The 24,686-nt window shown below is 45.7% G+C and overlaps 1 protein-coding gene across 4 annotated transcripts in view; it reads left to right on the top strand.

The window, feature by feature from the left end:
• LOC120989632 (GRAM domain-containing protein 2B-like) overlaps nt 1-16,676 on the top strand; it is a 75,030-nt gene extending 58,354 nt beyond the window's left edge. For all 4 annotated transcript variants that reach the window (XM_040417859.1, XM_040417857.1, XM_040417860.1 and 1 more), the window contains exon 13: nt 15,446-16,676. In XM_040417859.1, coding sequence (XP_040273793.1) covers nt 15,446-15,461 — 16 coding nt within the window. In that variant the 3' untranslated portion in view covers nt 15,462-16,676. The remainder of the gene's footprint in view (nt 1-15,445) is intronic.
• Nucleotides 16,677-24,686: the final 8,010 nt, after the last annotated feature.

The raw sequence follows: 24,686 nt of genomic DNA, 5'->3' as shown, positions 1-24,686 counted from the left end.
AGAAAAACGAGTGGCCATCATTACTTTAAGAAATGAAGGTCAGTCAGTCAGTCAGCCGAAAAATTGGGAAAACTTTGAAAGTAAGGGCTATTTGACCATGAAGGAGAGTGATGGGGTGCTGCGCCAGATGACCTGGCCTCCACAGTCACCGGACCTGAACCCAATCGAGATGGTTTGGGGTGAGCTGGACCGCAGAGTGAAGGCAAAAGGGCCAACAAGTGCTAAGCATCTCTGGGAACTCCTTCAAGACTGTTGGAAGACCATTTCAGGGGACTACCTCTTGAAGCTCATCAAGAGAATGCCAAGAGTGTGAAAAGCAGTAATCAAAGCAAAAGGTGGCTACTTTGAAGAACCTAGAATATGACATATTTTCAGTTGTTTCACACTTGTTTGTTATGTATATAATTCCACATGTGTTAATTCATAGTTTTGATGCCTTCATAGTCATGAAAATAAAGAAAACTCTTTTGAATGAGAAGGTGTGGCCAAACTTTTGGTCTGTACTGTACATGTTTATGGGGGATTTAAAAAGTGTGAGCTGTCGGCTCTATGCATTTTCTCATTTATACCTATTGATAGAGAGTCCTGATTATAAATCTGATGAATTGGACAGTTCTCAGACAATGAGATTATTTTAATTTCATGATTTGTGCTATTCAGGAAGTGACCTTGCTGTTAATAGACTGTAAGCATAAAGTCACTAGACTGGAGGAAAAACAAATGTTGCTTATCTTATCATTGTGCTCATGGAAAAAACCTGCTCATATTACGCTGACATGGCAATTGAAGATTTTCCTAGCTATTGTAACAGAAAATATAGATTTTATTGAAGACAGGAGGCTCCTATTGTGCAGAACTTTCTTTTACTACTCCTATAGCAGCAAGGACTATTACAACAGGTGAATGAAAAGTTTTTTTAAAACAGGTAATCCGTAATATAAATGAGGAATACAGGTAACCAATCAGTGTGCATCTCAGTGGATATAAGGTGAAGAGAGCATGGACCCCCCCCCCCCCTCTTTCTAGATGACGACCAGAAAAAAGTGGATCCGGCTTGAAGTAATCGGAATATGACCGCAAAGGAATAAACGTAGGTCTGGATGATAGAAGACTGGAATAACAGGAACTTCTGAGGATGGATGAAATGATGAAGTATCCAAAATGTTCTAGTATGCTGTGGAGACAGAATATATACAGTCAGGGTTGGGTTAATAGGGAGGGACAATGTTCGCCTCCTGTCTTTAATAAAATTTATATTTTCCATTACAATAGCTAGGAAAATCTTAAATTTTATTGCAACAGGAGGCTCCCATTGTGCAAGTTTAAAGCTAAATAGTACGTAAAAAACACATGATAATAATGATTTACAAAATGGACATGAGAGTCATGTTTGAAATAAAACGTTTTAAAAGTGGACTCTGAAGACCAGTCTGCGGCCTTCAGAATATCAGAGAGGGAGCCTCCTTTTTGGAAGACTTTAGTGGATACTGCCCCCCGGACTGAATGGGCACCAAAGATTGCTGTATTAATCTCGGCCATTTGCATGGTAAGTTTAACCCACCTGGATAGTGTAGAGGAAGATACTGGAAGATGTGGTTTACGGAAGGAGATAAGAAGTTGGGAAGATTGAGGGGTGCGTGGGTCATAAGTTCATATGCCTTTTATATAACAGACAACACATAGTTTATCATGAAAAGGGAAAGCTGGATAGAAGACCGTGTGTAGGTTGGTTTTGGTTCGTCTAACAATACGGAAGGTTACTCCGTTAGGGGTAAAGGATCTGTGAGTGATGTCCAAAGCTCTGACGTCTGACACTCTCTTAATGGAGATTAGACATAAGAGAGCTGTGAGTTTAAGGGAAAGTAGTTTTAGCGGTAGATGTTCGTTGTCCTCCCAAGATGAGAAGAGGTTTAGAAGGAGGGTAACATCCCAAGTGGAGCGGTATCTAGGTTCAGGAGGTTTCCTAAAACGTATGCCCTTCATAAGTCTGCAGATCATTGTGTGTTTACCAACAGGGATGGAGTTAACGGGGGCATGTTCCGCTGATATCGCAGAACGGTAAAGGTTTATGGTCCTATAGGCCTTCCCAAATTCAAAGGATGCAGATAAGAAGTTTAAGATATCGGTAATAGATGCATGAACTGGATCCAAATCTCGTTGAGAGCACCAATGAAGCCAAATTTTCCAGGCTGATCTATAAGCCTTTCTGGTACCTGGGGCCCATGCGTCAGAGAGGATGTCAAGAGTAGATTGCGAAAGGCCGTGATCGAATCCTGATTGCCTCAGATCAACCAGGCTACTAATAATAGGAGTCCCGACAAGATCAGAGGGTGAAGATGTCCTGAAGGATCTCGGAGAAGATTTTGGGATATCTATGGCCAGACTGAGTAGTGTGGGGAACCATGCTTGAGGCGGCCACCAAGGAGTGATGAGCACTAATGTTGATCTCTGGGAAATCGTCTGAAGTAGAACTCTGGGGATTAAGGCGAATTGGGGGAAAGCGTAAAGGCGTTTCTGTGGCCAGAGTTGGCGAAGAGCATCCAGAGCATCTGGATCTGGATGCCAGCTGAAGAAAATAGGTAATTGGCTGTTCAATCGTGATGCGAATAGATCCATATGGAGGGGGCCCCATAAGCTGTTGATTTGTTGGAAGATGAGAGGATCTAATTGCCAGTCGCTGGAATCCGATAGGTATCGGGAATTCCAGTCTAGGACCAGATCTGATAAGGAATTGAATATAATTTTTCCATTCCATACCTGGATGTGTTGGAGCCACCAAAGAAGTTCTTCCTTGGCTTCTGGAGAGAGGAGGATTTTGTTTGAATATTGTAGGCCCTCCCGTAGATATTGTGCCTTGAGGCGTTGGAGGGCTCTGTAGTGTAATGGGGCATGGAAGATGGCTTGTATGGAAGCCGATAACAGCCCCACGATCCGCGCAATAGTGCGTAGGGATACCAGATGTTTAACACCGATCGGATTTCCTTCCAAATCAAGGAGAGTTTCCTAGTAGGAAGACTTAGGAGAGCTGAAACAATATTGATATTGAAACCTAGGAATTCTATTTCCTTGGATGGGGAAAGAATGGATTTATTGGAGTTGATTAGAAACCCAAGATTGGTCAGAAGGAATACAGTCCATTGTAAATGAAGTCTGATTAGTGGAATGGATTGTGCCATAATTAGGATGTCGTCCAAATAGATGATTAGATGTACACCCCGGGATATTAAGGATGAGACTACTGGTTTCATTAGTTTGGTGAAACACCAAGGGGCGGATGATAGGCCAAATGGAAGGCAAGTAAATCGCCATTTTTGGTTGTTCCAGAAGAATTGTAGGTAAGGTTGATGGCAAGAGTGTATAGGTATAGTAAGATAGGTGTCCTTGAGGTCTATCTTTATGAGCCAATCTTGAGGGAATAATGGGTCCCTGAGAAGATGAATTCCCTCCATCTTGAAGTGATGGTAATCGTTGAGGGTTCTTTTCTTTTTAACTAGAAAGAGGTTGCTGATAAAACCCGGAGATAGGGGGGGAACTTGGATGATGGCTCCTTTTGTACAAGAGATCATTTAACTCTGACTCTGAGGTTCTGATCTAGAGTAGAGTAGAGAAGAGTATTGGTTGAGGGGTGTGGTTTTGTGAAGGAGGGGACAGGAAATCTATCTAATAACCTAAGATGGTATTTAGGACCCATGAGTCTGAGGTTAGCGAAGCCCAAGTCTGGAATAAATGTTTGTCTTCTCCTAAAGGTATGTGGAGATAGTTTAGGGTAGAAAGACTTACCTGACGATGGTCTCGATCTAGGGAAGCCTCGATGGCCTCGAGCTCTCCATGGACGTCCTCTGGTAGGGAAGAATTGTGTAGGTATGGCAGATGATGTAGAGGTGGTAGGTCTGTCTGTGTGGTAGGGGGCCTGCTGAAACTGTCTGAAGTGTGAGCGCCCCCTGCCTTTCCCAGCCCTACCAAAAAATTTAGGCTGACCTACTTTGATCAAAGATGTTTTAGCTTTGTCAAGAGAGGTAAACACTCTGACAAACTTCAGCAGAGGGATCAGGCTCTGAGTTGGCCAGGTGAGTGAGCTGTGGGTCCAGTTTCATTAAGACATTACGTCTTCTTTCCGTGCTGAGGGCAGAGTTAATATCACCGAAGAAACACATGGCCCTTTGGGCCCAGCCACAGAGTACTGATGTGTCTACGGGTTGGCCTGTTCGGACAAGTTCAATATTTTTGTGAGAGGCCCTAGTAGGTTTAGAAGTTTATCCTGACACAATTTTACCTAGCAAGGCCTCTTTTGGGATTTTTTTAATTTAAGTATTTAGTGATAATAGGATCTAGTTCCGGCATTTGGGATACTTTCTGATGCAGGGTAGGCCCCGGACACTCCGCTTTCAATTTGTTTCTGGATGATTTGTCTAGGGATTTGTTGACCCAAAGAGATTTGAGAATTGAGGGTGGGGGACCCACTCCCCAGATCTGGGATGTTTTATTTGGTCAGGGCTGAAAAAGGGGATACCCTGACTGTCTAGGACCAGGGAGTCCGAGAGTTGGTTAGCCGAGACCGAATCCTCAGGATTATCTGAGGAGTTATCACTAGAGTAAAATGGCAATACGTCTTCCGAATCAGATTCAGACTCACTGGATGGAGATGTGGATGCTTGTTTCTTTGTAAGAGATGTTCTTAGCCCTCTTACTGGCTGTCCATAGCATGGATATTGAAACATTTGGCTAGGTCCGCAACAGAATCTTCCGCTGAGAGGAAGTTATCTGAAGAGTTAGAAGGGTAAAGCTGAGGTGTTCCTTAAATTTACAACTAAAGAAAAGGACTTTAGTAATGGAGTCCTGAAGAGACACCATGGCTGATTGTATAGCAACAGATACTGACCTAGATACGGATTGATCCACCATTTGTTGAATGGAATCTTCCTTAAATTTACAACTTCCAACTTCCAAATTTACAACTTCCTTAAATTTACAACTAAAGAAAAGGACTTTAGTAATGGAGTCCTGAAGAGACACCATGGCTGATTGTATAGCAACAGATACTGACCTAGATACGGATTGATCCACCATTTGTTGAATGGAATCCGTAGTTAATATCTCATAGCTAACAGACATGGGTTGACTGGTCGGGGGGTTAGGTTGTTCCTCTGAGGGATTCATTTTGCTAAAGATGTGTGTATGGGTTAAGGAGAGAAAAAAAATGGGAGATAAATGAAATTGTGTAGTTATAACAATATATATATATATATATATATATATATATATATATATATATATATATATATATATATATATATACAGTACAGACCAAAAGTTTGGACACACCTTCTCATTCAAAGAGTTTTCTTTATTTTCATGACTATGAAGGCATCAAAACTATGAATTAACACATCTGGAATTATATACATAACAAACAAGTGTGAAACAACTGAAAATATGTCATATTCTAGGTTCTTCAAAGTAGCCACCTTTTGCTTTGATTACTGCTTTGCACACTCTTGGCATTCTCTTGATGAGCTTCAAGAGGTAGTCACCTTAAATGGTCTTCCAACAGTCTTGAAGGAGTTCCCAGAAATGCTTAGCACTTGTTGGCCCTTTTGCCTTCACTCTGCGGTCCAGCTCACCCCAAACCATCTCTATTGGGTTCAGGTCCGGTGACTGTGGAGGCCAGGTCATCTGGCGCAGCACCCCATCACTCTCCTTCATGGTCAAATAGCCCTTCCTTTCAACGTTTTCCCAATTTTTCGGCTGACTGACTGACCTTCATTTCTTAAAGTAATGATGGCCACTCGTTTTTCTTTACTTAGCTGCTTTTTTCTTGCCATAATACCAATTCTAACAGTCTATTCAGTAGGACTATCAGCTGTGTATCCACCTGACTTCTCCTCAACGCAACTGATGGTCCCAACCCCATTTATAAGGCAAGAAATCCCACTTATTAAACCTGACAGGGCACACCTGTGAAGTGAAAACCATTTCAGGGGACTACCTCTTGAAGCTCATCAAGAGAATGCCAAGAGTGTGCAAAGCAGTAATCAAAGCAAAAGGTGGCTACTTTGAAGAACCTAGAATATGACATATTTTCAGTTGTTTCACACTTGTTTGTTATGTATATAATTCCACATGTGTTAATTCATAGTTTTGATGCCTTCAGTGTGAATCTACAATTTTCATAGTCCTGAAAATAAAGAAAACTCTTTGAATGAGAAGGTGTGTCCAAACTTTTGGTCTGTACTGTGTATATATATATATATTACATACACACACACACACCTAAATACAAATGTATATAATATATTATATCTCCACAGTATAGTAGCTATACTGACAAAGGAATGGTAATATGAGTTAATGAACTGTGATGAAAAGCTATGTAAGGAAGATGGATGAAAATATACAAATATATATATATATATATATATATATATATATATATATATATATATATATACACATATATATACACAGGTAGTGCTGTGAGTACACCGTAGGTGACTAGTAGAGTTGAGCGAACACCTGGATGTTTGGGTTCGAGAAGTTCGGCCGAACTTCCCGGAAATGTTCGGGATCCGAACCCCATTGAAGTCAATGGGGACCCGAACTTTTCGGCACTAAAAATCCCCTGCAAACAAATGTGGATAGGGAAATGAATTAAAATAAAAATAAAATAAATAAAAATTAACCAATATCAATTGGAGAGAGGTCCCATAGCAGAGAATCCGGCTTCATGTCATAGCAGAGAATCATGCTTCATGTCATAGCAGAGAATCAGGCTTCACGTCACCCACCACTGGAACAGTCCATTGTCAGATATTTAGGCCCAGGCAGAGGAGAGAGGTCCCATAACATAGAATCTGGCTTCATGTCAGCGACTCAGCAGAGAATCAGTCTTCATGTCATAGCAGAGAATCATAATTCACGTCACCCAACATTAGAACAGTCCATTGTCATATAATTTAGGCCCCGGCACCCAGACAGAGGAGAGAGGTCCCATAGCAGAGAGTCTGGCTTCATGTCAGCAGAGAATCAGTCTTCATGTCATAGCAGAGAATCATGCTTCACATCACCCACCACTGTAACAGTCCATTGTCAGATATTTAGGCCCAGGCACCCAGGCAGAGGAGAGAGGTCCCATAGCAGAGAATCAGGCTTCACGTCACCCACCACTGGAACAGTCCATTGTCAGATATTTAGACCCAGGCAGAGGAGAGAGGTCCCAAAGCAGAGAATCTGGCTTCATGTCAGCAGAGAATCAGTCTTCATGTCATAGCAGAGAATCATGCTTCACATCACCCACCACTGTAACAGTCCATTGTCAGATATTTAGGCCCAGGCACCCAGGCAGAGGAGAGAGGTCCCATAGCAGAGAATCAGGCTTCACGTCACCCACCACTGGAACAGTCCATTGTCAGATATTTAGACCCAGGCAGAGGAGAGAGGTCCCAAAGCAGAGAATCTGGCTTCATGTCAGCAGAGAATCAGTCTTCATGTCATAGCAGAGAATCAGGCTTCATGTCACCCACCACTGGAACAGGCCACTGTCAGATATTTTTACGCCCCGGCACCCAGACAGAGGAGAGGTTCATTCAACTTTGGGTTGCCCCGCAATATAATGATAAAATGAAAATAAAAATAGGATTGAATGAGGAAGTGCCCTGGAGTACAATAATATATGGTTAAGGGGAGGTAGTTAATGTCTAATCTGCACAAGGGATGGACAGGTCCTGTGGGATCCATGGCTGGTTCATTTTTATGAACGTCAGCTTGTCCACATTGGCTGTAGACAGGCGGCTGCGTTTGTCTGTAATGACGCCCCCTGCCGTGCTGAATACACGTTCAGACAAAACGCTGGCCGCCGGGCAGGCCAGCACCTCCAAGGCATAAAAGGCTAGCTCTGGCCACATGGACAATTTGGAGACCCAGAAGTTGAATGGGGCCGAACCATCAGTCAGTACGTGGAGTGGTGTGCACACGTACTGTTCCACCATGTTAGTGAAATGTTGCCTCCTGCTAACACGTTCCGTATCAGGTGGTGGTGCAGTTAGCTGTGGCGTGGTGACAAAACTTTTCCACATCTCTGCCATGCTAACCCTGCCCTCAGAGGAGCTGGCCATGACACAGCTGCATTGGCGACCTCTTGCTCCTCCTCTGCCTTCGCCTTGGGCTTCCACTTGTTCCCCTGTGACATTTGGGAATGCTCTCAGTAGCGCGTCTACCAACGTGCGCTTGTACTCGCGCATCTTCCGATCACGCTCCAGTGCAGGAAGTAAGGTGGGCACATTGTCTTTGTACCGGGGATCCAGCAGGGTGGCAACCCAGTAGTCCGCACACGTTAAAATGTGGGCAACTCTGCTATCGTTGCGCAGGCACTGCAGCATGTAGTCGCTCATGTGTGCCAGGCTGCCCAGAGGTAAGGACAAGCTGTCCTCTGTGTGAGGCGTATCGTCATCGTCCTGCGTTTCCCCCCAGCCACGCACCAGTGATGGGCCCGAGCTGCGTTGGGTGCCACCCCGCTGTGAACATGCTTCATCCTCATCCTCCTCCACCTCCTCGTCCTCCAGTAGTGGGCCCTGTCTGACCACATTTGTACCTGGCCTCTGCTGTTGCAAAAAACCTCCCTCTGAGTCATTTCGAAGAGACTGGCCTGAAAGTGCTAAAAATGACCCCTCTTCCTCCTCCTCCTCCTGGGCCACCTCCTCTTTCATCATCGCCCTAAGTTTTTTTCTCAAGGAGACATAGAAGTGGTATTGTAACGCTGATAATGGCGTCATCGCCACTGGCCATGTTGGTGGAGTACTCGAAACAGCGCAACAGGGCACACAGGTCTCGCATTGAGGCCCAGTCATTGGTGGTGAAGTGGTGCTGTTCCGCAGTGCGACTGACCCGTGCGTGCTGCAGCTGAAACTCCACTATGGCCTGCTGCTGCTCGCACAGTCTGTCCAGCATGTGCAAGGTGGAGTTCCACCTGGTGGGCACGTCGCATATGAGGCGGTGAGCGGGAAGGCCGAAGTTACGCTGTAGCGCAGACAGGCGAGCAGCGGCAGGATGTGAACGCTGGAAGCGCGAACAGACGGCCCGCACTTTATGCAGCAGCTCTGACATGTCGGGGTAGTTGCGAATGAACTTGTGCACCACCAAATTCAGCACATGCGCCAGGCAAGGGATGTGCGTCAAACCGGCTAGTCCCAGAGCTGCAACGAGATTTCGCCCATTATCGCACACCACCAGGCCGGGCTTGAGGCTCACCGGCAGCAACCACTCGTCGGTCTGTTGTTCTATACCCCGCCACAACTCCTGTGCGGTGTGGGGCCTGTCCCTCAAACATATGAGTTTCAGAACGGCCTGCTGACGTTTACCCCGGGCTGTGCTGAAGTTGGTGGTGAAGGTGTGTGGCTGACTGGATGAGCAGGTCTAAGAAGAGGAGGAGGAAGCGGAGTACGAGGCAACAGGAGGCAAAGAATGTTGCCCTGCGATCCTTGGCGGCGGAAGGACGTGTGCGCCAAACAGCTCTCCGCCTGGGGCCCAGCCGCCACTACATTTACCCAGTGTGCAGTTAGCGAGATATAGCGTCCCTGGCCGTGCTTACTGGTCCACGTATCTGTGGTTAGGTGGACCTTGCCACAGATGGCGTTGCGCAGTGCACACTTGATTTTATCGGATACTTGGTTGTGCAGGGAAGGCACGGCTCTCTTGGAGAAGTAGTGCCGGCTGGGAACAACATACTGTGGGACAGCAAGCGACATGAGCTGTTTGAAGCTGTCTGTGTCCACCAGCCTGAATGACAGCATTTCATAGGCCAGTAGTTTAGAAATGCTGGCATTCAGAGCCAGGGATCGAGGGTGGCTAGGTGGGAATTTACGCTTTCTCTCAAATGTTTGTGAGATGGAGAGCTGAACGCTGCCGTGTGACATGGTTGAGATGCTTGGTGACGCAGGTGGTGGTGTTGGAGGAAGAGGCCGAGGCGGCAGCAGCAGAAGAGGCCGAGGCAGCAGCAGCAGAAGAGGTAGCAGGGGGAGCCTGAGTGACTTCCTTGTTTTTAAGGTGTTTACTCCACTGCAGTTCATGCTTTGCATGCAGGTGCCTGGTCATGCAGGTTGTGCTAAGGTTCAGAACGTTAATGCCTCGCTTCAGGCTCTGATGGCACAGCGTGCAAACCACTCGGGTCTTGTCGTCAGCACATTGTTTGCAGAAGTGCCATGCCAGGGAACTCCTTGAAGCTGCCTTTGGGGTGCTCGGTCCCAAATGGCGGCGGTCAGTAGCAGGCGGAGTCTCTTGGCGGCGGGTGTTCTGCTTTTGCCCACTGCTCCCTCTTTGTCTTTTGCTACGCTGTTGGCTCGGTCTCACCACTGCCTCTTCCTTTGAACTGTGAAAGTCAGTGGCACGACCTTCATTCCGTGTGGGGTCTAGGACCTCATCGTCCCCTGCATCGTCTTCATCCCTGACCTCCTGTTCAGTCTGCACACTGCAGAAAGACGCAGCAGTTGGAACCTGTGTTTCGTCATCATCAGAGACGTGCTGAGGTGGTATTCCCATGTCCTCATCATCAGGAAACATAAGTGGTTGTGCGTTAGTGCATTCTATGTCTTCCACCGCTGGGGAAGGGCTAGGTGGATGCCCTTGGGAAACCCTGCCAGCAGAGTCTTCAAACAGCATAAGAGACTGCTGCATAACTTGAGGCTCAGACAGTTTCCCTGATATGCATGGGGGTGATGTGACTGACTGATGGGCTTGGTTTTCATGCGCCATCTGTGCGCTTTCTGCAGAAGCCTGGGTGGGAGATAATGTGAACGTGCTGGATCCACTGTCGGCCACCCAATTGACTAATGCCTGTACCTGCTCAGGCCTTACCATCCTTAGAACGGCATTGGGCCCCACCAAATATCCCTGTAAATTCTGGCGGCTACTGGGACCTGAGGTAGTTGGTACACTAGGACGTGTGGCTGTGGCAGAACGGCCACGTCCTCTCCCAGCACCAGAGGGTCCACTAACACCACCACGACCATGTCCGCGTCCCTTACTAGATGTTTTCCTCATTGTTACCGTTCACCACAATAAGAAAAATATTATTTGGCCCAATGTATTGAATTCAAATTCAGGCCTTTTTTTACAGACACCTAACACTATCTGGCTATCTATTTAGGTACCGTATTACACTAATACAGGCACAGCAGTAATGACAGATTTAGCTGAATATAAATTTGAGGCCTATTTAGGCGCTGGGTGACAGGTATACGTTTACGGACAGAATTAGACTTGGATATGCACAGTAGCGTGTGTGTGAAGTTATTGAGAATGACCCTATCAGCACCTTGAATCTAATATACCCTTTTAGGGATAGATTTAAATAACCACACTATTGATGGTTAAATGGACTTGGTGGCAGCTTGCCCCTGATGTAGGATATAGCCAAAAAATAACCACACTATTGATGGTTAAATGGACTTGGTGGCAGCTTGCCCCTGATGTAGGATATAGCCAAAAAATAACCACACTATTGATGGTTAAATGGACTTGGTGGCAGCTTGCCCTTGATGTAGGATATAGCCAAAAAATAACCACACTATTGATGGTTAAATGGACTTGGTGACAGCTTGCCCCTGATGTAGGATATAGCAAAAAATAACCACACTATTGATGGTTAAATGGACTTGGTGGCAGCTTGTGCTGGCGCACCACAAGCCACAAAATGGCCGCCGATCACCCCAGAAAAAAGTGACTGAAAAACGCTCTGGGCAGCCTAAAAACAGTGAACAATTGAATAGCAGCAGTTCAATGATCCACAGCTGTAGATCGATCACTGTCTTAAGTGTTTTGGAGGAGTTAATCACTGCCTAATCTCGCCCTAACGTCGCAGCTGCAACCTCTCCCTACACTTGTAACTGCAGAGTGACGTGCAGCTCTACGTGACCCAAGCTTATATAGAGGCTGGGTCACATGCTGCACTGGTCAATCACAGCCATGCCAATAGTAGGCATGGCTGTGATGGCCTCTTGGGGCAAGTAGTATGACGCTTGTTGATTGGCTGCTTTGCAGCCTTTCAAAAAGCACCAAGAAAGCGCCGAACACCGAACCCGGACTTTTACGAAAATGTTCGGTTCCGTGTCACGGACACCCCAAAATTCGGTAAAGAAAGCAGAAGAGGAGAAGGTTGTTATAAGTGGAGACTAAAATTCTCGGGTGCCCAGTGGAATATCGGCGGCAGAGAGGGGAGAAAGTGAAAGAGTTAAAGAATAATAAGAGAGTTCAGTAGCAAGTACAATAAATTCACAAATATCAATAACAATATCAGAGAAATCTATACGTACCCTCCTTGGGAGCAGCAAGCTCTCTTCACCTTCTAACCACTGAGATGCACACTGGTTACCTGTATTCCTCATTTACATACTGATTACCTGTTTTGAAAAAACTTTTCATTCACCTGTTGTAATAATTCTTGCAGCTATGGGAGTAGTAAAAGAAAGTTCTGCACAATGGGAGCCTCCTGTTGCAATAAAATCATTCATTTAATGGTCATTAATAAAACTGTGTTTTAAACTTGCTGCCAGAAAATTACTAATTTATGTTAACTTTGTTGGTTGTGAAATCATTACTACATAAAGACTGTTCATTTTGGGGATGTAAATGAATCATTGCCTGTAGCCAGAATAAGTGATAACATACAACATAAAATTAGTTTGAGTCTAAGGAGCCTTTTACATGGGCTAGCGGTTTGCCCGATTCTTGCCACGTGTAAACTGGCTGATAATCGCCTGACAATCGAGAAAACGCCTATTTTCAGGTGATTGCATCTTTTTAATGGCATGGAAAAACTGATCATTTCTCGGCAGCACTTTGCCCTATGTAAAAGGTTGATGTGCTTCCAACAAATGAACTGTATGGATGAAGAATCCTATTACAGGTAGCCTCTATACTGTCAATAATTGTAATTTTTGAATGCAGTTAATTTGCGCCAATAGACATGCCGTTATCGTTGATTGACACTGATTACGCGGCAGAATATCTGATCATGTAAAAGGGCCCTAAGTTGTCTTTCTTAACCTGCTTATTCACAAATAAATCCAAGGCTGTCCTATACACCTTAATGTTGTGCATTGTGTGCATAGAATCTGACTGTCTAACCTTAGGCTACTTTCACACTTGCGGCAGGACGGATCCGACATGGTGAACAGCCTGTTGGATCCGTCCTGCCGCAAGTGTGAAAGTAGCCTTATTCAAAATATCTGGTAAAAAATAATTTTTTTCTGTTTCCCTTTTTAATTAAGATTCTTTTTAAAGGGAGTCTGTCACCTCCAAAATTCAAAGTAAGCATACTGCTATGTCGGGTAGGTGCTCCAATACATAACCACAAATGTACTGTGTCAAAAAAGTCTCCTTAGGCTACTTCCACACTAGCGTTAATATTTTCCGTTATTGAGATCCGTCAAAGGGGACAAAACGTAACTGAACAGAACGGAGTGCTCCAAAATGCATTCCGTTCTGTTTGGTTGCGTTCTCATACTGGAAAGCAAACCGCAGCATGCTGCATTTTTCTTTCAGTCATGGGATGCAAAGCAAAACGGATCCGTCATTGTGACAACCACCCGCCAATCCCGTTGTACTATGCCACAGTTGCCATACAGGTCTCGTCCACTAAAGACTTCTGAAGGCGAATCCACTGTGAGCACAGTAGACGTTTAAGATTGTTTGGTGTGCCCATACATGATACAATCACGATTGTATGTACAATCAGTAAAAAAAAAAAAACAATTTTGCACTGGAAATCAAATTAATTTGCTGCCCTCACTCTTTGCATTGAATCGGGGCAAAGAGCCAACGGCTAGCTAATCCTAAAGGGAAGAAACGGTTATTTGCAACCTAGCTAACCAACTAACAATGTATAAAAATAAGACAATGCGGTAGTATGTCTCCTTTAAGGACAGAGTCCCTAGCGTAGACCAGATAATCGGGTAACAAGGGCAAAACTGGAACGATTAAATCGTTAGTTTTATTTTAAAAACTATACACAAAATATACATTAAAACTGACAGATAAATATACCTGCCAGTCGAACAGATTGGTTGGATGGAAAGGAGTAAAATGTCTGTAAGTTCAGAATTACCGTGGTAGTGTCCAGTAAAACATAGTCTTTGCAAGGAATAATCCATGATGACGGTGTGCCCATGTCCAGCGGGCGGTCGTGATGTTAATCGACTTCAGATGGTAGATGGAGGAACCCCAGACCTGAGTGGGTCACTGTGTTTTACCCACTCTGTAGCTGGGAGTGGCTATGACATGTACAAGTCCAACCTTGTGTAATTAGAAGAGGGGCATTTCTTGCCCTGAGAGGGAGAAAATCTGGCAGAATCTTGGCTTTGCCAGTTTCTCCGTACCTGTAGGTCAAATTAAGAAATAAAGTTAATATTTATAATCAGGACAATTTTACTCATCATCTGATTCCAAATATGACTGGAAGATAATACAGGGTGCCTGAGAACCGTTATATCTCAGAGCGGGAATTTCCAATTGACTTGCGGATTTCTTGGAAGGTGTGTTAGAAGAACCAAAACATTTTCTGAAGAGATTGTTCATTTTGTATTTTCCTAACCCAGGAAATATGAATAAAATATGGGAAAAATACGAAGTCTATGGATTGGAGGTGACCTTTGGCCAGGGTTTGCTAATTAACCTCTGTTCTGCGAGCTGTAACGGAAAGTTTTAACTCTTGTGTGCAGGAGAGAGCTCTGGCGATTCTATGATTTTTAGAACATAATGCATTCGCGATTTCTTTGTATTGCCGAGATCACGAAGCGTCAGTCATTACCCACAATGCAAGTCAATGGGGACAGATCCGTTTTCTCTGTCACAATCTAACACAATAGAAAATGGATCCGTCCCCCATTGACTTTCAATGGTATTCAAGACTGCTCCGTCATGGCTATAGAAACATAATAATACAACCGGATCTGTTCATAACCGATGCGGATAGTTGTATTATCAGTAACGGAAGCATGTTTGCTGAGCCCTGCCGGATCCAGCAAAAACGCTAGTGTGAAAGTTGCCTTAACCAGAGAAATGCTGCTTTTTATTTCCAACCAAAAAAGATTTTCGGTGCACTGTGGACACTGCTCAGTGTGGTTCACCATCACACTAATTCTTGTTTGATTGACAGTCCCTTAGATATAAGAGACAATAGTAATGATGCAGGGGAAGCCTAGTGCACTGAATAAAGTAGCCATGCTCCTGGTGCACTTAAAACTTCATGTGCATAAAAATAGAATGAAGCATTTCTCAGAGTTAAGGGACCGGTTTTTCACAAAAAAGGTATAGTTGTGTTTTGGGGCACCTACCCAAAATGGCGGTATGCTTACTTAAAACTGATTTTGGAGGTGTAAGGCTCCCTTTAATTGCATATCATCCTTTATAGATTTGGTATGGTGGCACAATGTTATAATGTTGGTTTCTTCTGCAGATCTCAAGATACTTGAGGTGACAACATTGACAAGATTGCTAGTCCTATTTATTTCTCAATCTACTTGGAAGTGACTTGTGAATTAGACCATGATGCGTGCTGCAATGAAGTCTCAAAATCATGGTTCAATTGAAGAACACAGGATTAAAGAGTGAAGGAAGAAAGAAGACAACCACTCCTTCCAGAGTGACATTCAGAAAAAAACTGCACTTTGTGTGGCCTGCTATGGCAAGATTAGCAGTGATCTTCAGGAAGTCGTAGCAGAAGTGAGATGAGGAAGACCTGCTGTAATCTATTGTGAACAGGTTGATCTTCAGCTGGACAGCGAAGTTGCACAAAGACACTTTTTACAGGTTTACTGTTTTCCTTCAACATGAATGAGAACCCATTTAGTATTTCACACACTCAGGTATTTCATAGCTTGTGTCTGTGCAGTAGTGAATGTCTCAAAGGCAAGGGATGTGAGTAGATTCTGAATATCTGTAAATATGTGTATGTTTTCTCACAATGAGAATGTCGTAGAATTATGTGTGTATGTTTGTCCTCTGCGCAAATGGAATCTTGCCCAGCAGAATAAAAGATCATTCGATAGTATACAGGATCAGGTGCTAAGAACCAAAGGGCCCATATCTACCTATGCAATATAAGAAATCCGGCGACAATGTGGGCAGTGTTGTTGTTTGCCCTTATCACAAATGAACTCTCTTCATAAAAGTATTAAGCACAATTCTTGCCATTTCTTCAGTTTTGAAGTTAGATAGCGCTTTAATAGAATATCCTAACTGCAGTTCCAATGTTATACCTTCAGTACAATTTAATCTGAATATTTCGCCGACGCCACGATAAATGGACAAACCATATCCATTATTTGATAGATATATATATATATATATATATCCTGAGGACTCACAATTGCTTCACATGTTTAAATGGTGTTGGATACAAATATTGATCTTTTGCTATAGATCAGCTTTGTAATTCATCTATAAATCCTCAGTCACCTTTAAGTAAATATACACCTGTACTTTAGGGTACGGCCACATGTGCAGGTTTTTGGATGCAGTGTTTGAAGTCAAAATCAGGAGGGCATCATAAAACGACAGGTACTGCATCATAAAACGACAGGTACTAGTGCTTCAGAAACCTGCATGTGCGGCCATACTGTAAGAAATGTACCTGAAGGTAAGGCTACTTTCACATTAGCGTTTTTGCTGGATCCGGCAGGGTTAAGTAAAAACTCTTCCGTTACTGAAAATACAACCATCTGCATCCTTTATGAACGGATCCGGTTGTATTATCTTTAACATAACCAAGACGGATCCGTCAAGAACTCCATTGAAATTCAATGAGGGACGGATCCATCACGTCCCCAGTGATTTGCATTGTGGGTCATGACTGATCCGTCTTGCCTGTTCATTTGCGTATTGTCCCCATTGACCCCTATGACTGATCTCAATACCGGAAAATATTAACGCTAGTGTGAAAGTAGCCTAAGCGTGTAATGCTATAAAACCAGCTCCAGCTATAACTACCTGCTGCCATTTTATGTTGCATAAGAAGTACTGGTGACGCTGTGCACCACCAACAAGTGAGAAGACCAGATCCCTCATGGTTACCTCACCAAATTGCTAGGTTTTGCCAACACTTGGTTGATTCTTTGGAAATTCTGCATTTGCAGAAAGTGTTCATTAGGAAGCCTGAATGATTTGCAAATGAATACCTACAAGGGAAACTCTAAGGCCTCTTTCACACTGGCGTCGTGTGTGAGGGCCAGATAGGATGCGGGTGCATCGCGGGAAAATCGTGCGAGTAGGTACGCAATTGCAGTCAGTTTTGATTGCGTTCCGATGTTCAGTTTTATCGCGCGGGTGCAATGCGTTTTGCACGTGCGTGATAAAAAACTGACTGTGGTACCCAGACCCGAACCCGGACTTCTTCACTGAAGTTCGGGTTTGGGATCGGTGTTCTGTATATTTTATGATTTTCCATTATAACATGGTTATAATTGAAAATAATAGCATTCTTTAATTCAGAATGCTTAGTAAAAGGTCCATTGTGGGGTTAAAAATAAAAATGTAACTTGCCTTATACACTTGATTGCGCAGCCGGGCTCGTCTTCTTTTTTCTTCTTCTTGCAGGACCTGGCTGGAAAAAGACCTTTGATGACGTCACCGCGCTCACCATGCGGTGAGCGCGATTACGTCACCAAAGGTCTTTTTGAAGGTCCTGAAAACAGAAGCAAGAAGAGGATGCCGGCTGCGCGATAAATTGGAACAGGTAAGTAAATTTATTTTATTTTTTTAAACCTCAATCTACAATTTACTAAGCATTCTGTATTAAGAATGCTATTATTTTCTTTTATAACCATGTTATAAGGGAAAATAATACAGGGAATACACTTTAATGGGGTCCGGAGTTGCTTTCATCCCTATCATCTCCTAGCAACCATCCGCACTTGCTTTCGATTTTCACGCATACCCATTCATTTCTATGGGGCCTGCATTGCGTGAAAAACGCAGAATCTAGAACATGCTGCGATTTTCACGCAACCCACAAATGATGCATGAAAATCACCGCTCATGTGCACAGCCCCATTGAAGTGAATGGGTCCAGATTCAGTGCGGGTGCAATGCGTTCACCTCACGCATTGCCCCCGAGCGGAATTCTCACCGGTGTGAAAGGGGCCTAAGGTGTCATATATTTTCTTGTAATATGACACCTTGCAACTTCAGTGCAGCATTTCATGTTAGTATCAGCAGAACATAGCAGATCTATGTTCGTTTTTGTTGTATCTGCATATGAAGTATTGGATTTCACTGAAACATCTGTTTCATTGTGGAGATCTAGCACTATGTACGGTATTTCTAAGAGCCGTGCAATAAGTGTTTTAGAACTAGAGCCTCTGATTACCTCAATACTATGCAAGTACAGTTAGAAAATTGCCTCCTAGATTTCTGTATATCCATATTGTAATATAATCTCATAAAAATGTCTTTTTATGTAATGTGATATTTTGACAAACAGATTTTGTAATATAATTTGAGATTCTGTATATTGACAGATTTTTACATAGAATATTTATAAGTATTGCACTCTTGTCTTTTTTTTACTAGATTAACAAAAATCTACAAGAATAAAAGTTTTTATTTCTTAAAATTTGTTGCACTGCTGATAAATCTTACAAAGAACATCCATCACCAAAAGACATTTTAAGGCATCTAAGGCTACTTTCACACTTGCGTTCGGAGCGGATCCGTCTGGTGTCTGCACAGACGGATCCGTTCCTATAATGCAAACGCTTGCATCCGTTCAGAACGGATCCGTCTGCATAACAGTTTTTTTCCGATCTGAGTTTTCACTTCGTGAAAACTCAGATCCGACAGTATATTTTAACACAGAGGCGTTCCCATGGTGATCGGGATGCTTCAAGTTAGAATATACTATAAGAACTGTGTACATAACTGCCCCCTGCTGCCTGGCAGCACCCGATCTCTTACAGGGGGCTGTGATCCGCACAATAACCCCTCAGGGGGTCAATTGTGCGTATCATAGCCCCCTGTAAAAGATCAGGTGCTGCCAGGCAGCAGGGGCCAGACCCCCCTCCCTCCCCAGTTTTAAATTCATTGGTGGCCAGTGCGGCCCCCCTCCCTTTCTCCCCAGTATTATATTCATTGGTGGCCAGTGTGGCCCCCCCTCCCTCCCCAGTATTATATTCATTGGTGGCCAGTGCGGCCCCCCTCCCTCCCTCCCCAGTATTATATTCATTGGTGGCCAGTGCGGCCCCCCTCCCTCCCTCCCCAATATTATATTCATTGGTGGCCAGTGCGGCCTCTCCTCTCCCCCCCCCCCCCCCACCCTAATTAAAATCACCCCCCCCATCATTGGTGGCAGCGGAGAGTTCCGATTGGAGTCCCAGTTTAATCGCTGGGGCTCCGATCGGTTACCATAGCAGCCAAGACGCTACTGCAGTCCTGGCTGCCATGGTTACTTAGCAATTTTAGAAGCATTATACTTACCTGCGATGTCTGTGACCGGCCGGGCGCTCCTCCTACTGGTAAGTGAAAGGTCTGCTATAAGCAATGCGCCGCACAGACCTTTCACTTACCAGTAGGAGGAGCGCCCGGCTGGTTACAGACATCGCAGGTAAGTATAATGCTTCTAAAATTGCTAAGTAACCATGGCAGCCAGGACTGCAGTAGCGTCTTGGCTGCCATGGTAACCGATCGGAGCCCCAGCGATTAAACTGGGACTCCGATCGGAACTCTCCGCTGCCACCAATGATGGGGGGGGGGGGGGATTTTAATTAGGGGGGGGGAGAGGGGAGGCCGCACTGGCCACCAATGAATATAATATTGGGGAGGGAGGGAGGGGTGCCGCACTGGCCACCAATGAATATAATACTGGGGATGCGGCACCTGAGGGGTTAATTGTGCGGATCACAGCCCCCTGTAAGAGATCAGGTGCTGCCAGGCAGCAGGGAGCAGTTATTACACAGTTCTCAGTATATTCTAACTTGAAGCGTCCCCATCACTATGGGAACGCCTCTGTGTTAGATCGTGAAACTCAGATCCGACAGTATATTCTAACTCAAATCCGATGGTATATTCTAACATAGAGGCGTTCCCATGGTGATGGGGATGCTTCAAGTTAAAATATACCATCGGATTAGAGAAAACTCTGATCCGATGGTATATTAATAGGGACTCCTGACTTTACATTGAAAGTCAATGGGGGACGGTTCCGTTTGCAATTGCTCCATATTGTGTCAACGTCAAACGGATCCGTCCCCATTGACTTGCATTGTAAGTCAGGACGGATCCGTTTGGCTCCGCACGGCCAGACGGTCACCCGAACGCTGCAAACTGCGTTTGGGTGTCCGCCTGCTGAGCGGAACGGAGGCCAAACGGTGCCATACTGATGCATTCTGAGCGGATCCGCATCCACTCAGAATGCATTGGGGCTGTACGGATCTGTTCGGGGCCGCTTGTGAGAGCCTTCAAACGGAACTCGCAAGCGGAACCCCGAACGCAAGTGTGAAAGTAGCCTAACGAACGGCTTGAGTCCTCCCAGACAGTCATATAGAAGTATAGAGGGGTCTCACATGTTTAATTGCTTTAAAAATCAAGAATTCATTTATGTGGTAAATGTCTAAAATAAAAACTACTACTAGTATGTTTGACAGACACAACTAAAAACATGATGGACCCAACCCTCAAGTTTAAAGGAGTTGTACGATCAACCATAATTATGAGTCTTAAATTCTACTTTGTTTATAATCTATTTTATGTAGCTGTCTTGTCTGTATTGATAGATGTCTACTGTTGTCACATGTCGCCGTCCATTCTACAAGACTGCCTTTCCACCAACATCAGTTCCGTTGCTCTGCTTTCTCACCCATATTCATTGGGGGACACAGGAACCGTGGGTATAGCTATGTCCTCTAGAAGGTGTTGACACTAGATAAAGCTGTTAGCTCCTCCCCTGGCAGCTATACCCCTCCAGCCTAGAGAGAAAGCTTCAGTTTTTTCTAGTGGCAATAGGAGGCAAGACCTCCCGGCTCTGCAGGGTAGCTCCTGAAGATTATTATTATTATATTTTTTTTCATTCTTTTTCAGGTGGGAAACAGTGGTCGTCTGGCCTCCCTGACCAACGCCAGGGTTGGTCCGACACGCTGCCTCCTCCCCCACAAGAAGACAAGGTGGACCAGGGCAGCCTCGCTCCCCTGAATCCCGCCAGCAGAAGGGTCACCCATCCAAGTCCCTCTTCCAGCGTCCTGCCACTAGGGTGCCAGTAGCTGAAGGGGTGACCCTGCTGGAGAAGAGAAAGGGTGAAGATGGCTGCATGGAAGATAAGAGGATGAAGATGAGGTGAGTACACGAGACTAGGTAAGTATGTTTAACCCTCCTGGGCCGTTTGGTCTCCCCCTCCCTCCCTCCCTGGTGGCAATAGTGTTCAGAGGTTAACAGGCACAGGGCTTCAGCATAGCCCAGCACCCCTGCAGCCATTCCCTTCCTCCCCCTCTGGCAGGTTCCGGTCGCTCATTGCCAAGCCGGGACAAAGGCACATAAGGGGTTAATGCAGTGGAACCCCCTGGCAGGCGCTTCCAATAGCGGGAGGCTGAGCGCATGGTCAGACATGCAGAGGAGAGTGGAGGAGGCTCTCGCTTCCCAACAGAAGGAATCGGAATAACTAGTGGGCCACTTCCAAAGGCCGGCACTTACTCCGCCCCTGGTCCTCAAGATGACCTTAACCCTTCCTGGCCAGCCACCTCTTAGGCCGGCATATCTGGGGAGGGGTAGAGATCTACTCCTAGTGCAATGTTCCTCATGTGGAGGAATTTAACCCTTTCCTGCCTCTTGTGCACTTGAGGCCAGCATCTTATAAAAAAAAAAAAGAGAGATGTGCGTCCATACGGGTACCCCTCCCCAGCCCTCATTACCGCAGGACCACCCTGTCTGTGTGGTACCACACTGGGCCCGTGTCCTATCTCGGATAAGGAGGACCTCTCATATTTTCCAATCCGCCCTCCGGGGCCGTTTGGTTGATAATCCCTCCACCTTCGCAAATCCCGTGGAGGACATCTGAAGTATTCCCAATGCACCCTCTGGGTCGTTTGGTTGATAATTCTCCACCTGCGCAATCCAGTGAAGGATCTCTGAAGGATTCCCAATCCACCCTCCTGGGTCGTTTGATTGGTAATTCTCCACCTGCGCATTACAGTGGAGAACCTCTGGGATTCCCAATCCACCCTCCGGGGTCGTTTGGTTGACAATTCTCCACTAGCGCATTCAATAAAGGAACTCTGACATTCCCAATCCACCCTCCCGGGTCATTTTGTGATAATTCTCCACCTGCGCAATCCAGTGGGGGACCGCTGGAACCTCCCAATCCACCCTCCGGAGTCGTTTGTTTGATAATACACCTCTTGCGCAATCCGGTGGAGAGACCTCTAGAAGTTCCCATTCCACCCCCTGGGTAGTTTGGTTGATAAGTCCCCACCTGCGCAGTCCACAACTGCCAGGTGAGAGATTCTGAGGGGTAGACACGGTGGCCACACAGCAGGTCATCTTTCGCCTTGAATATCTCCGCACCCCCTCCCTCCCTGGGTCACGCTCAGACGCACCCTCCCTCACAGGAGTGGGTCTGTCCGGGGGAAGGGGGGGGGAGAGAATCACTGATTCAGACCCAGACATGAATCCGAAGCAATCTCCCAAGATTGCATCTACGGTGGCCAGCAGTACTTTCAGGATACAGTACTTGCCTTATACATTGTCCCCTGCCATAGGTGGACTAAGTACAATAACACTGTTTTCAGTGCTGGACGTATGCATTCCCCCTTCTGTAGGTGGCGGAATTGCATCTCCACTGGGTTCAGTACCTGCCATATGCATTAGCCCCTTCCATAGGTGGCGCGATGATATTCTCACTGGTTACAATGTGCTGTATGCATTACCCCACGAAGTACAGGACTCGCCATATGCACTAGTTCTCGCCGTGGGCATTCGCCCAGCTTCATAGGTGGAGTATTCTTTCTACCACTGGCTTAAGTACTTGCCGTATGCTTCCACCTTCCTTAGGTAGGGTAATTGCACTACCATTGAATACTGTTCCGACTGTCGCGCTATCCTTCCATAGGTGGAGTGTTGCACATCACCGTGCTTTCTGTTGCATTACCCCCTTCCACAAGTGATCCACTAGCGGGGGAATAACTAAGCATCTTCAGATGCTGCAATTCTGCGGCGCCACGGCTCCAGGTGTCTACGCTTATTTCACAAATGGGCGTGACAACAGTCGGTGCTCGCAGGTAGGGGTGGGCGATATAGACGATATAGGCGATATGCGATATAAATTTGTGCCACGATATGGATTTTGAGCATATCGCCTATATCGCCGGACCGCGATATGATCCTGAGCCGGCACAGTGGAGAAGGAGAGAGTCCCTCCCTCCCCACTGTGCGCGGCTGCCGCTGACCACCAATGACAAAAGAGGAGGAGGGGAGGGACTGACAGTAAATAATTGAGTTTTCACGATCTCAGTGAGCGCGTGAAAACTCAAATCCGATGGTATATTCTAACCCCCAGGCGTTCCCATGGTGACAGGGACGCTTGCCTGGGGGTTAGAACATACAGGGCCACGCCGCTGACAGTAGAACATTTAAAAACTAATCAGTAACTTTAACTTTATTAATTGGTGATCTCTTTACTGTATACCTTACTAGGTCTTAGCTCCGGTAACTAGTGATGTCCGGTTCATGAACGAATCGTTCATTTGAATCGATTCAGTTCAGTGAACCGGAGGAGTCGATTCACTTGAATGATCCGATCTGTTTGAATCGGCTCTCAGTCCCAGCACACAGACACTGCAGACAGAGACGCTCAGCTCACCTCACCTCACGCTGGCAGCAGGAGCCTGAGGGAGGGACTGGGGAGGAGTCAGTAATATGATCTTAGAGTGGAAGAGATGCTTCTGCCAGCCCCACCCCTTCCTGCCCACCAACCAATCACCGACCAGAGCTGAGGGGGCGAGGCCAGCACAGCACACTAGCAGCTCTGACTCGAGTCCTTGGAGTAGTGCAGGGTCAGGGAGTCTAAATGAATGGAATGAGTCACAAGAATCTAAAGATCCGACTCAGTCAGTGACTCATTCGATTCATTGAGTTAAAAGAGCCGAGAGTCAGACTGTAGAACAGTTTACACTGAGGCTGTCGGCTCTTGTTGCAGCAGTGATAAGGAGCAGAGAGATAAGAGAAGGGACAGATGACACAGAGTTTAGATTACAGGATGAATTAAATTAACCCTTTAGAATCAAATTGGCTTCTCAGGAGATATATATGTTAAAGGCATATATAGGCAGTACTACTGAATGAGATGCCTTTAACATATATATCTCCTGAGAAGCCAATTTGATTTGTGGGATCTGTGGATGGCACCGTTTAGGGGAGGGGGGGGATCTGTGGATGGCACCGTTTAGGGGAGGGGGGGGGGGATCTGTGGATGGCACCGTTTAGGGGAGGGGGGGGATCTGTGGATGGCACCGTTTAGGGGAGGGGGGGTGGATCTGTGGATGGCACCGTTTAGGGGAGGGGGGGTGGATCTGTGGATGGCACCGTTTAGGGGAGGGGGGGGTGGATCTGTGGATGGCACCGTTTAGGGGAGGGGGGGGTGGATCTGTGGATGGCACCGTTTAGGGGAGGGGGGGTGGATCTGTGGATGGCACCATTTAGGGGAGGGGGGGGTGGAT

This window comes from Bufo bufo, chromosome 2 (assembly GCF_905171765.1).
Source record: "Bufo bufo chromosome 2, aBufBuf1.1, whole genome shotgun sequence".
Lineage (NCBI taxonomy): Eukaryota > Metazoa > Chordata > Amphibia > Anura > Bufonidae > Bufo > Bufo bufo.
The sequence above is the reverse complement of the archived record's forward strand: the minus strand, read 5'-3'. Positions and strand labels throughout refer to the sequence as shown.